This window comes from Antechinus flavipes, chromosome 3, assembly GCF_016432865.1.
Source record: "Antechinus flavipes isolate AdamAnt ecotype Samford, QLD, Australia chromosome 3, AdamAnt_v2, whole genome shotgun sequence".
NCBI lineage: Eukaryota > Metazoa > Chordata > Mammalia > Dasyuromorphia > Dasyuridae > Antechinus > Antechinus flavipes.
In genome coordinates, this window is record NC_067400.1 from 514,782,343 (window position 1) to 514,800,295 (window position 17,953).

General features: G+C 46.7%; 2 protein-coding genes across 2 annotated transcripts in view; one reads left to right on the forward strand and one right to left on the reverse strand.

Moving 5' to 3' along the window:
• Positions 1–4,406: 4,406 nt before the first annotated feature.
• On the forward strand, positions 4,407–11,568 carry TAGLN (transgelin). Its single transcript, XM_051987045.1, has 5 exons — positions 4,407–4,496; positions 9,549–9,740; positions 9,864–10,041; positions 10,310–10,412; positions 10,678–11,568. The coding sequence occupies exons 2-5, from the start codon at positions 9,561–9,563 to the stop codon at positions 10,820–10,822; spliced, it is 606 nt and encodes a 201-aa protein (XP_051843005.1). The 5' UTR covers positions 4,407–4,496; positions 9,549–9,560; the 3' UTR covers positions 10,823–11,568.
• The window catches only part of PCSK7 (proprotein convertase subtilisin/kexin type 7), a 29,505-nt gene continuing 23,016 nt past the window's right edge, over positions 11,465–17,953 (reverse strand). The window contains exons 13-17 of the mRNA XM_051987040.1: positions 14,763–14,919; positions 14,248–14,342; positions 13,650–13,743; positions 13,232–13,349; positions 11,465–13,022 (exon numbers count right to left, since the gene is read on the reverse strand). Coding sequence (XP_051843000.1) covers positions 12,648–13,022; positions 13,232–13,349; positions 13,650–13,743; positions 14,248–14,342; positions 14,763–14,919 — 839 coding nt within the window. The 3' untranslated portion in view covers positions 11,465–12,647. The remainder of the gene's footprint in view (positions 13,023–13,231; positions 13,350–13,649; positions 13,744–14,247; positions 14,343–14,762; positions 14,920–17,953) is intronic.

Consider the following 17,953-nt stretch of genomic DNA (forward strand, 5'->3'; position numbering starts at 1 on the left):
ACAGACAAGGTCATCCCCAAGGGAAGGAGAATCGCCTGGTGGTGATGGCCCTGGAGTCATTGTGGGCAGCTGGGTGGTACGGGGCTGGGGGGCCAGGCCTGGAGTCAGGAACACCTGAGCCCAAAATCTGGCCTCAGACAGTTAGCAACTGTCACTTCACTCTGCCTCAGTTTCCCCATCTGTAAAATGAACTGGAGGAGGAGATGGCAAAGCACTCCATATCTTTTGCCAAGAAAAGTCCAAATGTGCTCACAAAGAGTCAGGATGGAACAGCAGACAACAAGTATCCATTGCACCCAATCCTCAACCGTTCTAGGCTGGTGTTGATTGTAGGGGAATAGTTTTTTTAAACTCTCTAATTTCTTGTTTTTCTTCTCAGCTTTCTCCTTAGCCCCCAAATTCACATACTCTCAGTAATGCATGCTGGAATACTTCAGAGGTTCGTAGTCCAGGGCTTTTTTAATTCTTCAATTTCTTTTTTTGTTTGTTTTCCTCCTCAGCCCCCAAGCTTACCTACCCCCCAGTAATGCATGTTGGGAGTATCTCAGAGGTCCAGAGACTTAAACTTTCTCCTCTCTTGACCCCTTTTTGCTGAAGAAATTTTACATGACCCTGGGTATATAGAGATATAAAATAAGTATACAAATCAAACATTTATTGATAATCATAATTTTGCAACCCCCCCACATTCAGTTACAAGGGCCCATTTAGAGTCATGAGCCACAGTTTTTAGTATCTGACTTCTAAACCTTACCCACCCATGAATTCCTCCTGCAGTACCAGGGACAGCCTCTACCTGCTGAGGCAGCCTGCTCATTCAACTCTGGGACTCCTCATTTTTAAGGATTTTTTCTTTTGAGATTCAGAATCTGCTCGTCTAAACTTTGGGCAGTTTTTCCCTGTGGAATTAGCTAGAATCCATCCATCTGCAAACTTCTGCCCAGATTACAAGCGAATCCTCATCCACACGTCCAGCATCCAATCTTGAAGGTTCTACAATTTTATTGGTGTGGTGACTACTCTTCCTAACCAATCCTCTTATGGGTATGATCTCTCGTCTCTCACCATGCTGGCTGGCCTCCCTGGGATGCCCTCCAATTTGTGCTTCCAAGGGATGTTTTAAAAGTCCCTTCCCTGGCAGAGCTCTAAAGAGACCCCCCCCCCCAAACAGTGGCCCTCCCCCTAATGCTCTCCTTAAGTCAGTTTGTTGGGTAAGCTCCTGGCATTTGTCTAGTATCAGTCCTGGAAGCCCCTGACCAAGGGCTTCTCCTGTTTCAGTAGGACTTGGCTCCCGAGGTGTGGGGAAAGGGGGCCTTCATTAGGAGGGGGACATGTTTTCAAAACCAGGGTTCAATAACTGTCTTGATAAATAGGAAAGGTTAAGGGAGACTATGAGGTGCAAAGACAGTAGAGAATCCAGGTGGAGATCCAGTAGATAGAGGGCTGGACTTCAGCTCAGGAAAACCCAAATTTGAATCCTGCCTCAGATACAGTTTAGTGTGACTATGAGCAAGTTGCTCAAGATCTTTTAGAACTTTTTTCCTCATCTGTAAAAATGAGGGGGCGTGGACCCAATAGTCCCCTCAACGTCCTTCTAGTGCTAAATGTAATCCAATAACTGGCATAGTCAGCTCTAGAAGCAGCTCAGGTGATTGGATGCAAATCACCATCTTTATAAGCCCCAGTTATCATGGGGGTCAATCACTTTTATTAAGCACCTACTGAGTCTGGTACAGTCTAAGTCTTAAGAATGCTTGGGGAAAAGTGAAAGCTTTTGCCTCCTGGGGGTCCCTCCCAATATAGAGATTTACCAGCTAGATATTTTTCTTAATTAAGGACCATGCTTTAAACCAAAAACCACTCTTGATTTTTTTTTAAGTTTTTTATTTTCAAAATACATGCAAAGATAGTTTTCAATACCCTTACAAAACCTCATGTTGCAATTTTTATTCCTTTCCCTCATCCCCCTCCCCTAGACAAGTAATTTATGTTAAACATTGCAATTTTTCTATACATATTTCCACAATTATCATGCTGCACAAGAAAAATCAGATCAAAAAGGAAAAATGAGAAAGAAGAAAAAGCAAACAAAAAGGTGGAAATATTATGTTGAGATCCATATTCAGTTCCCATAGTCCTTCTAGATGCAGTGGGCTCTCTTTACAAGTTTTTTGGAATTAACCTAAATCACCTTGCTATTGAAAAGAGCCCGGTCCATCAGAATAGATTATCACGTAATCTTGCTGTTACCATGTACAATGATGATCTGATTCTCTCATTTCACTCAGCATCAGTTCATGTAAGTCTCTCCAGGACTTTCTGAAATCATCCTGTTCATCGTTTCTTACAGAACAATAATATTCCATAACATTCCTATACCACAACTTATTCAGCCATCCTCCAACATGGGCATCCACTCAGTTTCCAGTTCCTTGCCACTACAAAAAGGGCTGCTACAAACATTTTTGCACCTGGGTCCCTTTCTCTTTTTTATGTCTCTCGGGATACAGACCCACTACCCCTCTGATTCTTAGAGATTGGCCACCAATAGGCCCCAGGCCAAGCCTCATTTGGTCATTGTTTGGATCCTGAATGACTCGGATTGAAGGTCATTAGCAGTCATTTCTGCTTTGGCCAGAAACCCTCAGTCTTTCCCTTCCAGATTTAATTATTTAGATTTTATTTTTTTGGACTAGGTGAGAGAGGAGATTCTTTGTCTCGATTGCTCCCTAGCTTAATCACTGAGTGGGTGCAGCCTCAAACAGTCCTGTTGAAGACCTTAGCTTAAAAAGGCCGGGGTCTCCCGCTGCATCCAGGGCCATCTCCCATCTTCTTATTTGAAAGAGATCAGGTCTCTCTCTGGCCACTGGACCCAGAAGGTTCTGGAGGGGAAAGTGAGGCAGGTGACCTTGCCCAGCCCTCCCTCACCTAAATCCGATTCAGTTGCTTGTCATGGCATCTCCTCCCTGACGTCCAGGTCCTCTTGGAGAACAAAGGATTTACCAGAACAACTACTCTAAAAGAAGGAAGTTGGACTCCATCCCTGAGAGCGGTGACCCTGAGACAGGGATGACAAAGGGAAGGGGTCGGGGGACAAATAACTTCCCAGATGCACCCCTGCATTTCCTCCATCCCTGTCCCGGTCCTGCCCCAGCATGAAGTCACAGTGACCGGCTGCTGTCACTCAATGTGCTCGCCACTTCAGCTTGGCAGGCACAGCTGCTTCCCATGCTTTGGCATGAATTGGGCAGAGAGGACTCCCAGGGGGAGGAGGTGCCGGGAGGGAAAAAAGAGCTCCTGGAAGGAGCTTGCCAAGGTCCAGAGAGTTCTTGGACGCCATTATCCCAGGCAGTCTAAATTCACTTCCCTTATGGTTCCATGGCCTGGGTCCAGTAAAAGGTTATTGGAGAGAGTTTAGTGCCAGGGAAGAAGCAAAGAGGGCCTTGTGGGGGAAACGGTGGAGTTCCCTGGATGAAACAGACTATGACCCTACCAGAAAGTTTCACCCCATACCAGAGCCATACCCATCCACCTCATCAAGTGCTCTAGAAACAAGGACCAGGAGGAGTCCTCAGAAAACGATGGGGGATCTTCCTATAGAATGGAATTCCCCTTATGTCCTGGATGAGGAAGTAGGGATGTGAGTATGGGAGAGTTATAGGGGCAACTTCATGATTTCCCTTCGAAGATGGGAGTCTCAGGGGAGGACTTCAGATGACTCGGGACAAGATGGCAGGGCAAGTGTCCCAGAGGAGCAGAAGACTGGTCCAATAACTGTCGACCTCCTAAATTCCAGCTTCCCTCCATCTTTTCCCCCCTGTATGAAGGGCATATCGCTATAAAAACTCCCAAAGGAGAACGGAGAAAGCCCTGATACCTAACTCCTAAACCGCACTCCACCTGACTCCTTGCCGGCTCCCCACAGCCCACTTCCCAAAACAGAAATGAAATATCCCTGGAACAGTTCGGGAGGTTTGCTGACCATTGCTCAGGGTTCCAGGAGAAGTTAGACCCTTCACCCCTAATCTCTACTCCCCCTCAGATTCTCTCCTCCTCCCCCTGCCAATACCAAGGGGACAGCAGAGAAAGTAGACAAAACGGGGGGAGGGAGCCCCATCATCCCGAGGGGGGAAGCCTGCAGAGTCCTGTCTATAAAAGGCTTTTCCCGGCTCTCTGTCATCAGTCCCGGCTCCGCCCCTTCCCAGCTCCATCGCTCAAGCACGCAGGGAATGTCTCGGGCAGCCCCCGGAAGATTGCTCTGTCTTGGTGTCTTTCCCCAAATATGGAGCCTGTATGGAGAGTCACTGGGGGTGTGGGGAAGGGGCTGGTTTTCTCCTAGCGGGGCGGGCTGTCTGGGGGGGAGGCAGGGGGGAGGGGATTGACATCATTGGGCCACCACCAACCTTTTAAACCCCCCAACCCAGCCAGCGCCCTGTCCTGTCCGTCGGTGTCTCGGGCCCCGAAAGCATCGCCTCTTCGAGCTCTGAGAAGTCCTGGTAAGCGCTCTTGTCCTTGGGATGGAGGGAGCCGGCCAGATCCAGAAGGGGGCCCTTGGGAGGGGAGACGGAGGCATCCGCCAGGTGGATGCCGCGGACTTAGACTGCAGACGGCGGTTGTCCGGGTTCCCGTAAGGTGATTGCCTCCCTCCCTCCCTCTGCTCTGGAGAAGGACCACACCCCTTACTTAGTCTAGACAGGAATGTTTCCTGTAAAAAAAAAAAAGTTCGGGGAAGGAGCTCCTTCCCTCCTGATCGATACTGGCGCAATGGATGGAGTGGGAGAGCTGGAAGGGACCCCCGCGGCCCGGTAGGCGCGTTCCCCTCCCGAGGTCTGACGGAGCGCTGAGCTGGTCACCTGGAACTCGGGCTCTCGTGGAGGTTCCGGGGATGAATGATCGAGTTGGGAGAACTTGGCAAACTGCGTTACAGGGTGGTGGGGACGGAGTGAGGCTGTCTCTGAGGGGCGTCATGGCCGGGGAGAGAGAGCGAGAGGGTGAATGAATGGCTGATTCCATGAGGGGGTGTTTGGGGGTCCCCGCGTGTAAGAAGTTTCGCTAGAGGCACTGGGAATAGAATAAGCGGGGCTGTAGGAGTGGCCAGATTCCCGGGCGTCTCTGGAGGCGGGCCGTGTGGCCAGGTGCAGATTCTGAGTGGGGCGGGACCGGGCTCCCCACGCACCCCGCTTGGACAGCTCCCTCCCCGAGCAGAACGGAACCCAGAGCTTTACGCAGCCTGTCTGCGGGAGGCTGGGCACTGGGTGGCACAGCAGTTAAGAGTGCCGGCCTGGAGTCAGAAAGACTGTTTTTGTGAGCTCAGACATTTACTGGCAAGTCACTTGATTGTGCCTCAGTTTCTCCATCTGTAAAATGAACTGGAGAAGGAAATGGCAAACCGCTCTGTATCTTTGCTAAGCAAAGCCCAACTGGGGACCACAGAGGCAGACCCAGGCGGTGGCTGAAGCACCACTTCAGGCGGCTACCGCTCCTGAGGCAGAGGTGGGGTGGGGTTTAGATGGCTTGGGGTGGGACCCTCCTGGAAGGGGCTGGTCTGGTCTGGGCAGGGTGGGGCCTAGAGCAGCTTCCCAAAGTCTTCTTGCTTCTCCCTCTGCTGGTAACTATGGAAAAGGCGTCGGCGGCGCGGACCTGGAAAATTCCGCCCTGGGTGGTCCAGCAGCCCCTTTGGTCCTTTGGACCATCTACTCCGATGTGCTCAGATGAGCCGCTCTCTTCTGGAGCGGCTCATGGCGCTGGACTGAAGACTTTATTTAGTGCCCAGACAGTCCTAGAGTGATCCAGGGGCTTATATCCTATGGAGCTCCCGATGTTTCAAAGAGAAATCCTCTCCCCCTCCAACCTCCATTTGGGTCAATCTGGTCCCTTCTCAATTCCTTAGATTAGCATAAAGGAACAACATAAAGGAATATCAAAGGAAAACAACAACATATCAATAAAGGAAAAAATAATTCCTTTGGTTAAGAGTGGGGGAAGCAAACAGAAACTTAAAGTCTCCTGCTCTTTGGCTATTGATTCTCCCCAGGTTTGTACTTGGTCTTATTCAAAAGTTCAGGGATAAGATTAGTAGTAGACCTAGAATAGTCAGATACACATACGCAGCTCGGGAAGAACAGACTTTAGATTTCTTGGGAATCTACATCTGTAATCCCTGGGGAGAAGGAAGAAATTGAGGAAGGGGAACCCTTGCTTTCTCCTTCTCCCTCGTTCCCTCAGTCACCTTGCTGGTTTAAAGCTCTACAGGTGTGTGCTGCATTTGTCAGGATTGTCCATCACAGTGCACAGGCTTTCTCTTAGGTCTTGCTTATTAGACACTAATCTTCTAAAGGATAGAGCTATATCTTCTTTTGTATTTCTTCTTCCTTAGTGACTGGTATACCTTTGCATACAGTGTGACAATCAATATGTACTGAATGGTAGTAGGGGCTTTGTGGGGAAGGAGAAGGCTGCACAATGAAAGCATATGCTTTAGTTTGGGAATGCAAAAAGTCATCATAGGTGGGAAGGAGAAAAAGTTAGTAAGGGCCAAGGTTCTATGAACTCCCCATATTCCAACTGAATGAATACCCTCGGCTTGGTGCTAGATTTTCAACTAAGTGTCAGTTTCAAAATTAATGGGGAAAAAAGGATCTAGATCTGGAAGGCAAGCTTAAATTCTGTAGTACTGTACTGTAGTACTGTAGTAGAGCCTTTGACTCTAGCTCTATCTTACCTCTTAATTTCTGGTTTTCTAGGAATTGCATGGGGAGATAGCAAAAGGAAGAGGGATAGAGCTCCTTGTTTGGTTTCATTGGGAGGTGGGCAAATCTGTCTGCTTTTCAGACCTACTGATATTGATGGGGGTTCTAAGTGCTGATGAAATATCTTTGTTTAGGCAAAGGTGAATATTATCTGAGTCTTTACAGAATCATTGCATTTTAGAGCTAGATGTGCCTTTAGAGCTAGATCAACTGGGCCACTTCTCTGCTATATGGAAGGAGAAGTAGAGGCGCAGAGAAAAGTGCATGGAAAAGGCCAGAGCATAATTCAAGATTTGGGGATCATGGGCAATTAGGGGGTGCAGTGGTTAGAGTGCTGACTCTGGAGTCAGGAGGATCTGAATTCAAATTCAGCTTCAGATATTTCCCAGTGATTTTGGCAAGTCACTTAACCCTTTTTCCCCAGTTTCCTTATCTGTAAAATGAGCAGGTGAAGGAAATAGCAAACCAGTGCAGTATCTTTGCCAAGAGAACCCCAAATGGGGCCGCACACCACTGAAACACTGAACATCTCTACCAACTTGTGACTTGTATGACTTTAAGCAAGCCACTCTGCATATCAGTTTCATCAGTAAAATGAAGTTCCTATGATCTTATAATTAAAATTGAAGTCTCCTGATTCACTCTAAGGTCTTCCTCATTTTACCCTTTTGTCTCATTTGGTAGTGTTGACCAGACAGCTGGAAACCAGTTTGTGGCCGGACTGAGAGGAAGAGAATTTCCTTCTATGCCAGGGCTCTACACTTCCAACATTCTGTTGATCTTTTTCCCTGTCCAATGTGGACACCTAAGCTGAGTTGGTGACAAGGTGGGGTTCTGGGAATATCAGGCAGAACGACTTTGCCTATATGCTTCCTACAATTATTGTCTCTTCCCTTTATCCCACTTGCCTTCATTCATCATTCATCAGCATGATGAATTAGATTTGATTTCAAAGATCGCATTTTTATAGCTGGAAGGAATCTTACGAGATCATCTAAGATAGTCCCTTCATTTTTTTCCCCTTCATTTTACATAAAACTGAGGCTTAGAAAAGTGACATAAATTAAATAAGGGAACATAGTAAATTACAGAAATAGAATTCAAATCCAAACTCCCAATCTAACACTCCTTCTAGTACCAACATCCCTTTCAGATAGGAAGACACAAGCATATGATCACACCTATGACAGCCATCTGACTATTCTAGGTCTACTACTAATCTTATCCCTGAACTTTTGAATAAGACCAAGTACAAACCTGGGGAGAATCAGTAGCCAAAGAGCCTCATTCATTCAGCAAAATTTTTATTGTCCCTGTGCCTCTTAGCCTATTCAGGTTCAGTTCCTTACCTTGTCCTTCCCACCCAACCATACCAACATTTCTGCCTGCCAGTAATAGGATCTCTTTCACCCTGAGTCCAAAGCTATTTTCCATTTCTGGTGTAATCCTCAGTTCTGGAAGCTGGAGGAAATGGGAAGATGGGGACAGGGGTTCCTATGCTGAGGGCAGATTATTCACAATTCTCTTGTAGCCCCTAGAAGGGCTTGGATTTCTAAACTGCTGTGGCTATATAACTGAGTGCCCCAAGGAGTGAGGTGGGACACTGAGAAGGGAGTCCAGGGTCAACTTCCACTTCAAGCTGGTCACTCTCCCCAAGAATTAGCTTCCAACCTGGGTGGGGCAGGGACTGAGCCTCTGCTAGCTAGTCTAGGGGAGAGGGTTAGGAAGGGGACCTGGGGGAAGGTCTCGGTGAATTTCAAGAGAACCACAGGATGGAACATCTTAGTCCAGAGGATGGAACCCATTCGTAGAAGTTGGTCAGATGAGATAAAAGATGGCAAGAACCAGATAGTTTAACTTGGCTCTGGGCAATATGATTGTTTGTTTCCTGTGACCTTTGATTTCAAGGTTTCCTTACTTCCTAGGGGCACTTTCTTTGTGATTATATCTTGATTACATCTTCAAATGTTACCTCCCCCGCTTGGGTTAATGATAACCCAAGGAATCTTGCCCCAGCCATCCTTGGTTTCAGAGTTGGGGTGCCCTAGGACCAGTGGTAAGGTTTGATGGAGTCTGTTCCAGACAGAGAGAAATATCAAAACGATGGTCATTGGTTAGAGGATCAAGTTGATGCCTTGTGGAGATTGGGGCAGTGCTTGATTATCCAATAAATAGAGTAGGTATACCTAGAAGCCCATAAGGTCAGTAGAGATCATAGCTGTTACCTACCTACCTACCTACCTTAAAAAAAAAAAAAAAAAGAAAATGACAAACAAATAAATCCTTTTTATAGCCCGAGGTCTCTGGGACTAGAGTGTAGGAAATGCAGATTCTTTTTCAATTCTAGATCTCTTAGCAATATTTCAAAAACCCAGCCTTGAAAGGGGAACAGGAACAAGGAAACAATATATCTTGGAGGAATGAGTGCCACATTTGAGGATCTGGATTTGAATCCTATCTTTATTATTGATTTCCTGTGTGATTTACATAGGGCAAATCCATTTCTTTCTCTTTGGGTCTCAGTTTCCAAGTCTAAAAAGTAGTTAAAATGGGAATTTCTAAGGTCCTTTGTAGTTTAAAAGCTATAACCTCCAGAGTTCCTTGCCATCTAAGAGATTCTTCTGTCAATTTTTGGGGAAGCCAAGAAGATTGCTCATCCTGCCTCTACCCACTAGTTGGAAGGATTGGAAAAATACAAAAGGTCTTAAAATGCTACTGCCTGGGGACCAGTGAGTCATTCACTAAAGCCGGGAGCGGAGTAGATATCCACTTATCTTTCATCTCCATTCTCGTCCCCAGCTCTCACTCAGCATGGCAAACAAAGGCCCCTCCTACGGCATGAGCCGGGAAGTGCAGTCCAAGATCGAGAAGAAGTATGATGATGAGCTAGAGGAGCGGTTGGTGGAATGGATTATTGTGCAGTGTGGGTCTGAAGTGGGCCGTCCTGATCGAGGGCGACTGGGCTTCCAAGTCTGGCTGAAGAACGGTGTGGTGAGTATCACCCTAAGCCTGGTGGGCCAAGCAGCTTTCTGGGCACTAGGTCTGGGAGTGTAGAGCCTGGGGCCAGCTATCAGTACTGAACCTGGGTGCTGAACTGTGTCCTGTGCCGGGCAGATCCTGAGCAAGCTGGTGAATAGCCTGCACCCTGAGGGTTCCAAGCCAGTGAAGGTACCTGAGAATCCACCCACCATGGTCTTCAAGCAGATGGAACAGGTGGCTCAGTTCCTGAAGGCAGCTGAGGATTATGGGGTCACCAAGACTGACATGTTCCAGACTGTTGACCTCTTTGAAGGTATGGAGAATTGGGACTGATTATGTAGGCAGAGATAGAAAGCTGGGACCATGGGATGAAGAAAGGAAAGGAAAATGGCCAAGTAGATGGGAAGGCTGCAAGTCGGAAGAAAGGAAAATGAAGCTCTTTCAATTAATGAAATACCAAGCAAGGACAAGAAAGTTGGGCAGAATCAAGGAAAGATTTCCTTAGGAGCTTATCCTTGTCCCCACTTTGGTCATTTGGATTAGGGACTGATAAATGACCTCTTTCCTCTTCCCTCCCTCAGGTAAAGACCTGGCAGCTGTGCAGAGAACTCTGATGGCACTAGGAAGCCTGGCAGTGACCAAAAATGATGGCCACTACCGTGGAGATCCCAACTGGTTCATGAAGTATGTAATTTCTGGGATTTCCTCAGGTAGCTTGGTACTACAGACTATGGTGAATGGGAGTGAGATATATTGATTAGTTGAAGTCACCCACCTTTATTGACTATAGGGCAGCTCATTGTCTAAGGGTAGAGAAAAAAGCAAAGAGAGAAGGCAAGGAAATGGGAAAGAGAACAGGAGGAGGTTGATGGACAGAAGACTGAAAGTGTGGAAAGTATGGAAAGACTATATATATCCAGGTCCTTTAACCTTACTCTTCTATCCCCAGGAAAGCCCAGGAGCACAAGAGGGAATTCACAGATAGCCAGCTCCAGGAAGGCAAGCACGTCATCGGCCTACAGATGGGCAGTAACAGGGGAGCCTCCCAGGCTGGCATGACAGGCTACGGGCGGCCCCGGCAGATCATCAGTTAGAGGGCTAGGACGCCAGCCTCTTCCCCGGCCCCTGCCCCAACTCCTCAGCTGCAGCAAGCCTAGCTCGCCCGCCTCGCCCCACCCCCTGTGCAGTCCCAGCCTTGGCCAAGCTTGGAGGCCCCCTGCCTCCTCAGGGTGGCTCTCTCTCTATCCTAAAGCACCTTTCCCTGACCCAACCAAAATCATCTTCCCAATCTCCACAACCATCTTCTACCACTTGCCCTGAGAGGGAGGCTAGCTTGAGGACTAGTTATGTCCTCTTTGAAAAAGACAACAGCCCAGAGAAGGAATTTCCAGTCCATGCTCTCCCCCCTCCCCAACTCCACTTTCCATTTTGTACATTGGTATTTTGGGAGTTAAAATTTAGAGGAAAAAATACTATGTCAATCTTTTCTCACACCCGGCTAGCCTAGCAATCTTGAATTGTGGTAAGCCCTTAGGTAGTGCTGGGGATGGGAGGGGAGGAACCAGGCCTACTTTGTGCCCTGTCATACTGAGAGTTCAGACAAAGTCCTGGACTAGGTGGAAAATGAGGAGGTGCCCCGAGCTTGCTTTTGGTTGAAAAATGAAAGGAGAATCAGGGTGCAGACACTGGATCTGTGATTTAAATGAGGAATTGGGGAAAATAGAGAGAGTCTAAGGTTGGCTAGGTAGGTTTTTATTTTGGAAAAGCTGTGCAGAAAAAAAAAAATCAAAAAAATTTTGCTGTGAAAAGAGAAAAATAAATTTAAGCCCTTAAAAAAATACTTCAAACCAACAAACCAGCTCTGAATGGGGGAGGCAGCCCAGGTTGGGGAGGAACAGAAACCCTGAGAGGTATGCCATTATCTCCTAGGGGCCCAGCCTCTGCTTCCCTGGGCACTTCCCAGAGGACAAGGCCTCTCTCCATAGTCTGGGTTGTTCTCCCACAACGTTCCTGTGCACCTGCCTACTTGCCTCCCTGGCATGGCCTCTATGAAACCTCCCTTTCAGGCCCCAACTGGGGCCCAGGACTACTTCTCAAGGAGGATTGCGTAGACCAAGTGGCAAGTGGCTGCTCTTTGGGATCCTGGGGGATGAGAATAAAGGCAGCTCATTCAAGGCAGGGCCAGTTCCCTGGGCCATAATGACCTGGACCAAGGTTAAGCCTCCCCTGAGGAGGCCTAAAGTACAAATTTCAGGAGGAAAGATGGAGGCGTGGCAGTTTGAATAGCAATTGGGGGGAGGGGTACGAGTCTTCCCCTGCTTCTGGCTCTTTTAAAAATGTATGGGGGAGGGACATCACCTAAGGGAAAGTCCTTGATATCCCCAGCATGCATTTCTGCACCTTCTCCACCCTACCTCTCTCTCCAAAACAAGTACTCAGGTGCCCTCCACTTGTTTCTTTTGAAATTCTGCTTCAGTGGTGGCAGGTCTCTTTTGTGCCCAAGCTGGTACAGTTAGGATTCTCCCTTTCCACACCCACAGCACAGAGTGCCTGCTTATTTTCTGGCTACAAACTGATCTTCCAAGCTGTAATGCTGTGTGTCCTCCATTCCCACCTGAGCTTGGGGCACCCCTTTTCTGGGCTGTGCACCTTGGAGGCCCCCTGGGCCTCAGAGTAAGGGACCTGTGCCCTACCTGAGCTAGGTGGAGTGAGGGAAGAGGGCAGACAGGGTCTTGTAGCCCTCTAGGACCTTAGAAGCAGAGGAGGTATGACTTGGCTGTAGGTCTCCTAGCTCAGCCTGGAAACCTCCAGAAAGGGTGAAGGCAGCTCCTCTGGGCTTCTGTTTCCCACCCCTCCCCAGCAGAAATCAGGGCTCGGGGGGCTGTGCAAATTCTGTCCTGAGTCTGCTGTGCCATTGGGTCAGCACACCTGTTGTTGTTCCTGCTCCCTGTGAAGCAGGTCGGGTTGGAGGTTCTGATGGGCGAGTTCTGGGAGTCTGTCCCTGCCCTGGACCAGGCCCCAGTTGCTCTGACCCAATAGATCAGGGGCCTGAAGGCCAGAAGAGGGAGGGTAGTCTTCCGTCTCGGTATCAGCCTCGCCCGTGTCCTTGCCGTGGTATAGAGGCACCGATTCCAGCTCTGTCCCCTCCTCCAAGGCCTTTCGGCTGCTCTGGAGCCACCAGCAGCGGCCTCCTGTGCAGGCTAGGTCAAAGGTCACATCCCTCTGGCTCAGATAAACCTCTAGTAGGTAGTAGAGGGTCCAGAAGACGGCAAAGCAGCCCAGCAGCATCAGGGTCTGGGGAACCCAAATACCTGCGATCAGGGGCTGGTGTCCTTTCTGGACTCCGGGCTAGAGGAGCTTGTTGGAGCAGGGACCCTAACCAGAATTGTTTCCAGGACCCCAAACTTCAGTTTCCCCACTCCTTAAACCTCCCTGAATCTTGGGCACCAGCCTACCCTAAACCGTTCCTGTGAACACTCAGAGACCTGGCTGAGCCTGGGTACCTTGAGAGTGTTGGGGCTCATGGTGTAGCCCTCGTCCTCGGGGATGTCTAGTCCGGGGGGGCAGGGCAGAGAGAAACCGTCGTGCAGATACTTCCCACTCATGGCATCCTCCAGCTGCCTATAGAGGAGAGGAGACAAGAACGTTTAGCTGAAAATGATAGGCCGAGACCTCCCCCACCCACAGCCCCACTTGTCCTATGGCTGGGGGAAGCGGGAGGGAAGGACAAGCCTCAAGTGGACCCACGGCTCTAATCTCTGCGCTTCCTCCCAGTTACTGAGCTCCCACATTTCTGAGGGCTGGACCCTGGGCAACCTGATTGAGCCCTCAGCGGGCCACAAATAAGCAGTCACCAAGTGTTAATGAAGTGCCCGACACTGTGTGAGGCGCTGGGCACACAGAAGCCAAAGCCAGCCCTACCTTTGCCTCTCTCTGATGTCGGCCGGACTCCACACGGAGCCATAGAGTGTCAGCTGCCACTGCTGAAGGGCCCCAGCTGGGAGGGGCTCATCCCCTAGGGAAGAAGGAGAGGCAGAGGAGCCCTGAGTCACACCTGGTTTGGTCTTGTCAAAGGACATGGAGCCGCCTGCGCAGACTTCTAGAGCCCTAGGGCAGTTCTGAAGCATCAGAACACTGGGCTCTACAAGTCACCAGGTGACTCTGAGTTAGTTACTTTGTAACTTTGCCCTATCATTTTCCAATATAATGGGAATAACAAATCCATCCTCTGCCAGCCTGCTAGGGATAGCATAAAGATGAATGAATAGAAAAAGTTCCTGAAAAATGCTCTCAACAGAAATAGCTCACTTCTCCTGAGGTATTAGGAGGTACAAAGTAGATTGAAACTGAGCCAGTTTAACATCCGCTGAAAGACACCCCTCATGTTTTCTACCTCTGCCCCTTGGCCATTCTGTTTTCTCGAAGTGGAAATAGGACCACTCCATCAGGGAATTTTAAGATACTGGAAGACTCATCCCATAGTGCCAGGCGTGGCTCTGGGGGAAAAAAGGAGGCTTACCTACATCCCTGATGACAAGTTTATAGGTGCCCTGGGCACGCTCCCCCCAGCACCGAACCGTGGAGAAGGTCCAATCGTTGAAGCCACTGGGATCTCTACAGAAAAGCAGAAGAGAGAGCAGGGAGGGTAGGACACAGCTCACAGACTCTTCCATCCCAGAAACATTATGCTCCTGTTGCATATGGCACAGAACACAACATTGCCGGCTGTGGGAAAGCACAACTTTGAGGAGTTTTAAGAGAGTGGCCTAAGAGTATTCCCAAGTGTGGTACACTCAGGGTTAGCTTGCGCTTTCCTCTCCAGGAAATAAGCAACTTTATAAGCTGATGCGTCTGTCTCCTGAAGACACTGCCAGGTTCGCAGATCAAGCAATATCCTAACTTCTTCTTGGATGTTCTCTTCCCCTTCCCCACCCCCAACCAGAAACATTATTTCCTGTGCTATAAAAAGAAAGCATAGAGCAAAAAGGAGATGAGGAGGCAAGGGGCCTGCGCTAGATCTGGGGATATACATACTTGTCCAGGGTTCGTGGGGCACCAATTAGGGACATCATGCCACTGGGACAAAAGAGCTTCAGCTCTAAGCTACCTCGACAGGGGTGGGTGATGGAGACAGTCACTGCTACATGCTCCAGGGTCCTCAGCCCTGACATCTCCAGGTCACTCTTGCTGACTGAAAAAAGCCAATCAATGAAATCCATAAATACAATATACAAATCCTAACTTCCACCCAATAAAATGCCACAACACTCCCAAACTATTTCCCTTCTTAAGGAGAACTTCACTCAATACTCTTGCATTTAATGGACATTTATTAAGCACCTACTGTGTCCAAATAATACTAGTAAATGAAAGACAAATCATATTAACAAATGAAAATTCCTGCCTTGCTAAAATGAATAGTCTGGTTAGAAAAAAACCACATGCTATGAATACTAAACTGAAGCAAAATGATATATATAGAAAGTAAATATATAATGAATGGACAGAGAATTAAAAAAAAAAAATTTTAGAGTATTTTGGGGTTTAAGTACTTCCAGAATAAAAACCTGCCTAAAATGTAGGTAATTCAAGTATGATCAAGCCCATTTTATAGATGAAAAAACTGATACTTGGAGAGGTCTCGAGAACTTGTAGTCACTGTCAGAGCTGGGGTTCAAATCCAGTTCTCCTAAATTAACTTCTGGTATTTTTTCTTTGCTCTCCAGAATATCATATTCCAAGCTCTCTGATCCTTTAATGTAGAACCTGATAAATCCTGTATCATCTTGACTATGACTCCATGATATTTAAATCGTTTCTTTTTGGGTGCTTGCAGTTTTTTTCTCTTTGATTTGGGAGCTCTTGAATTTGATTATAACATTCCTTGGAGTTTTCATTTTAGGATCTCTTTCAGAGGGTGGATTCTTTCAAGTTCCATTCTACCCTCTGGTTCTAGAATACAAAGGCAATTTTGCCTTGACAATTTCTTGAAAGATATTGTCCAGGGTCTTTCTTTTGATCATGGCTTTCAGGTAGTCCAATAATTTTTAGATTCTCTCCTGAATCTATTTTTTCTAGGTTAATTGTTTTTCCAATGAGATATTTCACATTGTCTTCTATTTTTTATTCTTTGCTTTTGTTTTATTGTTTCTTGATTTTTCATACAGCCATTAATATCCATTTGCTCAATTCTAATTTTTAAGAGATTATTTTCTTCAATGAGCATTTATATTTCCTATTCCTTTTGGCCAATTCTACTTTTAAAGTAGGTTTTTTCCCCTAATGAATTTTTGTGCCTCTTTCTTCATTTGGTTCATTCTGCTTTTTAAGGAATTCTTCTCCCTACTGGCTTTTTGTATCTCTTTTACTGTTTGGCCTAGTCTATTTGTTTTTTAAGGTGTCATTTTCTTTAGTATTTTTTAAGGTCTCCTTTACCAAGCCTGTTTATGATTTTCTTGTATCATCCCATTTCTCTTTCCAATTTTTCCTCCACCTCTCTTATTTGATTTTTAAAATCCTTTTTGAGCTCTTTCATGGCTTGAGACCAATTCATATTTTTCTTAGAAGCTTTTGGATGTAGGAGCTTTGACTTTGCTATCTTCTTCTGAGTCTGTGTTTTAATCTTTCCTGTCACCATAGTAACTTTCTATGATCAGAATTGTTTTTCTGTTGCCTGCTCATTTCCCCAGCCTATTACTTGACTTTTAACTCTTTGTTAAAGTAGGTCTCTGCTTTCAGGATGGAGAAGGCCTCTGTCCCAAGCTTCAAGGATTTTGTATAGCTATTTCCAGAGATACTTTTAGGGACCTGTAAGTTTTCAGTTCTTTCAAGGTGGTGTGATCTAAGGAATCATATGCTTACTATTTTTTGGCCTATTGGAGACTATAAGTACTCTTCTCTGTCTTGGAACTGTTACAATGATTCCTGCTTTCCTGTAGCTGCAAGCTCTAGTGTGCTAGTACTCCTCCTGAAACTGCCACTTAGGACTGTAACCGGAAATGAGTGAGAGCAAAAACGACAGAGTCCTGCCTCCGTGTCAGTACTAACAAAGAGCTCCTGTAATTTCCTTCTGACCAGCTGTTTGACTCCCCTCTCCAATCTGTGGGTTGAAAGCTCCAGATGCAGCAACTGAATCATTTGCTGGAGCTGGATCTTTGCTGGGACTAGGCCTGTGCTGGTAAAGCTTGATCTGCCCTGTGTTCCACTCTCACCCAGGTGTAACAGATCTTTTTTGTTGACTAAGTTGACTTCAGCTGGAAAATTATTTCCCTCCATCCTTTTGTGAGTTCTGATGCTTCAGGAATTGTTTTGTGGCATTATTTAATGGCGCTGGGTTTGGGGTGAGCTCAGCTAAGTTGCTGTCCATTCAAGCCATCTTGGCCTGTCCCTCCCCACTCCCCAAAATTAAACCTGAGTCAAAGAATCTAAGAATTGAAAGGGACTTCAGACTCCATGCAGTCTGAATAATTGGCTGAATCCTCTTTAAAACATCCCCAAGAAATGGCCATCTAGCCTTCTCTTTCAAGATTTCCAGTACTCCCCAGACTCCCAAGGTAGCTTATTCTACTTATGGATAGCATCAATTAGTAGGAAGTTTTTCCTTTCATTATGTCTAAGTCTGACATTATGTAACTTTCTGCCTTTGTTCCGGGTTCTGCTCCCTGAGGCCAAGCAGAAGCTGTCCAATTCCTCTTCCAAATGAGTTCTTTTGAGGTTTAAAAATGCCTATCATTTTAATAGCATGACAATGTGGAAATATGTTTAGAAAAACTGCACATGTTTAACCTATACTGGTTTATATGTTAAACCAAGACATGTTTGCTGTCTTGGAGAGGGGGTAAAGAAGAAAAATTTGGAATGCAAGGTTTTTTGCAAGGGTCGATGTTGAAAATTATCTTTGTATGTATTTAGAAAAATAAAAAGCTATTATTATTTTTAAAAAACCTATCATTTCTCCTATAGGCTAAATATTTCCAGTTCCTTCAGCCAATTTTCAAATGATAGGATCTTAAAGCCATTTACTGTTCTGCTCAAAGTTTACTTTACAATGTAGCACTCAAAATTAAGCACAAAAACTCTAGGATTTGGAAGAGGCTGGTAGAAGGAATTAAAGGAAAGGAAAATTAAATATGAATGGATAAATGAATTCTATGAGATAGGCTATAATAGGTTAACTATGTCAAGACTACTACAGCAGAGGAGCTGTAGTGGGGATTCTGAGGAAG

Excerpts from the sequence above, each read along its gene's own strand:
- TAGLN (XM_051987045.1), top strand. The coding sequence starts at position 9,561 with ATGGCAAACAAAGGCCCCTCCTACGGCATGAGCCGGGAAGTGCAGTCC. Across the intron at positions 9,741-9,863 it reads TCTGGCTGAAGAACGGTGTG|ATCCTGAGCAAGCTGGTGAA; the intron begins GTGAGTATCACC and ends TGTGCCGGGCAG. Across the intron at positions 10,042-10,309 it reads GACTGTTGACCTCTTTGAAG|GTAAAGACCTGGCAGCTGTG; the intron begins GTATGGAGAATT and ends TCCCTCCCTCAG.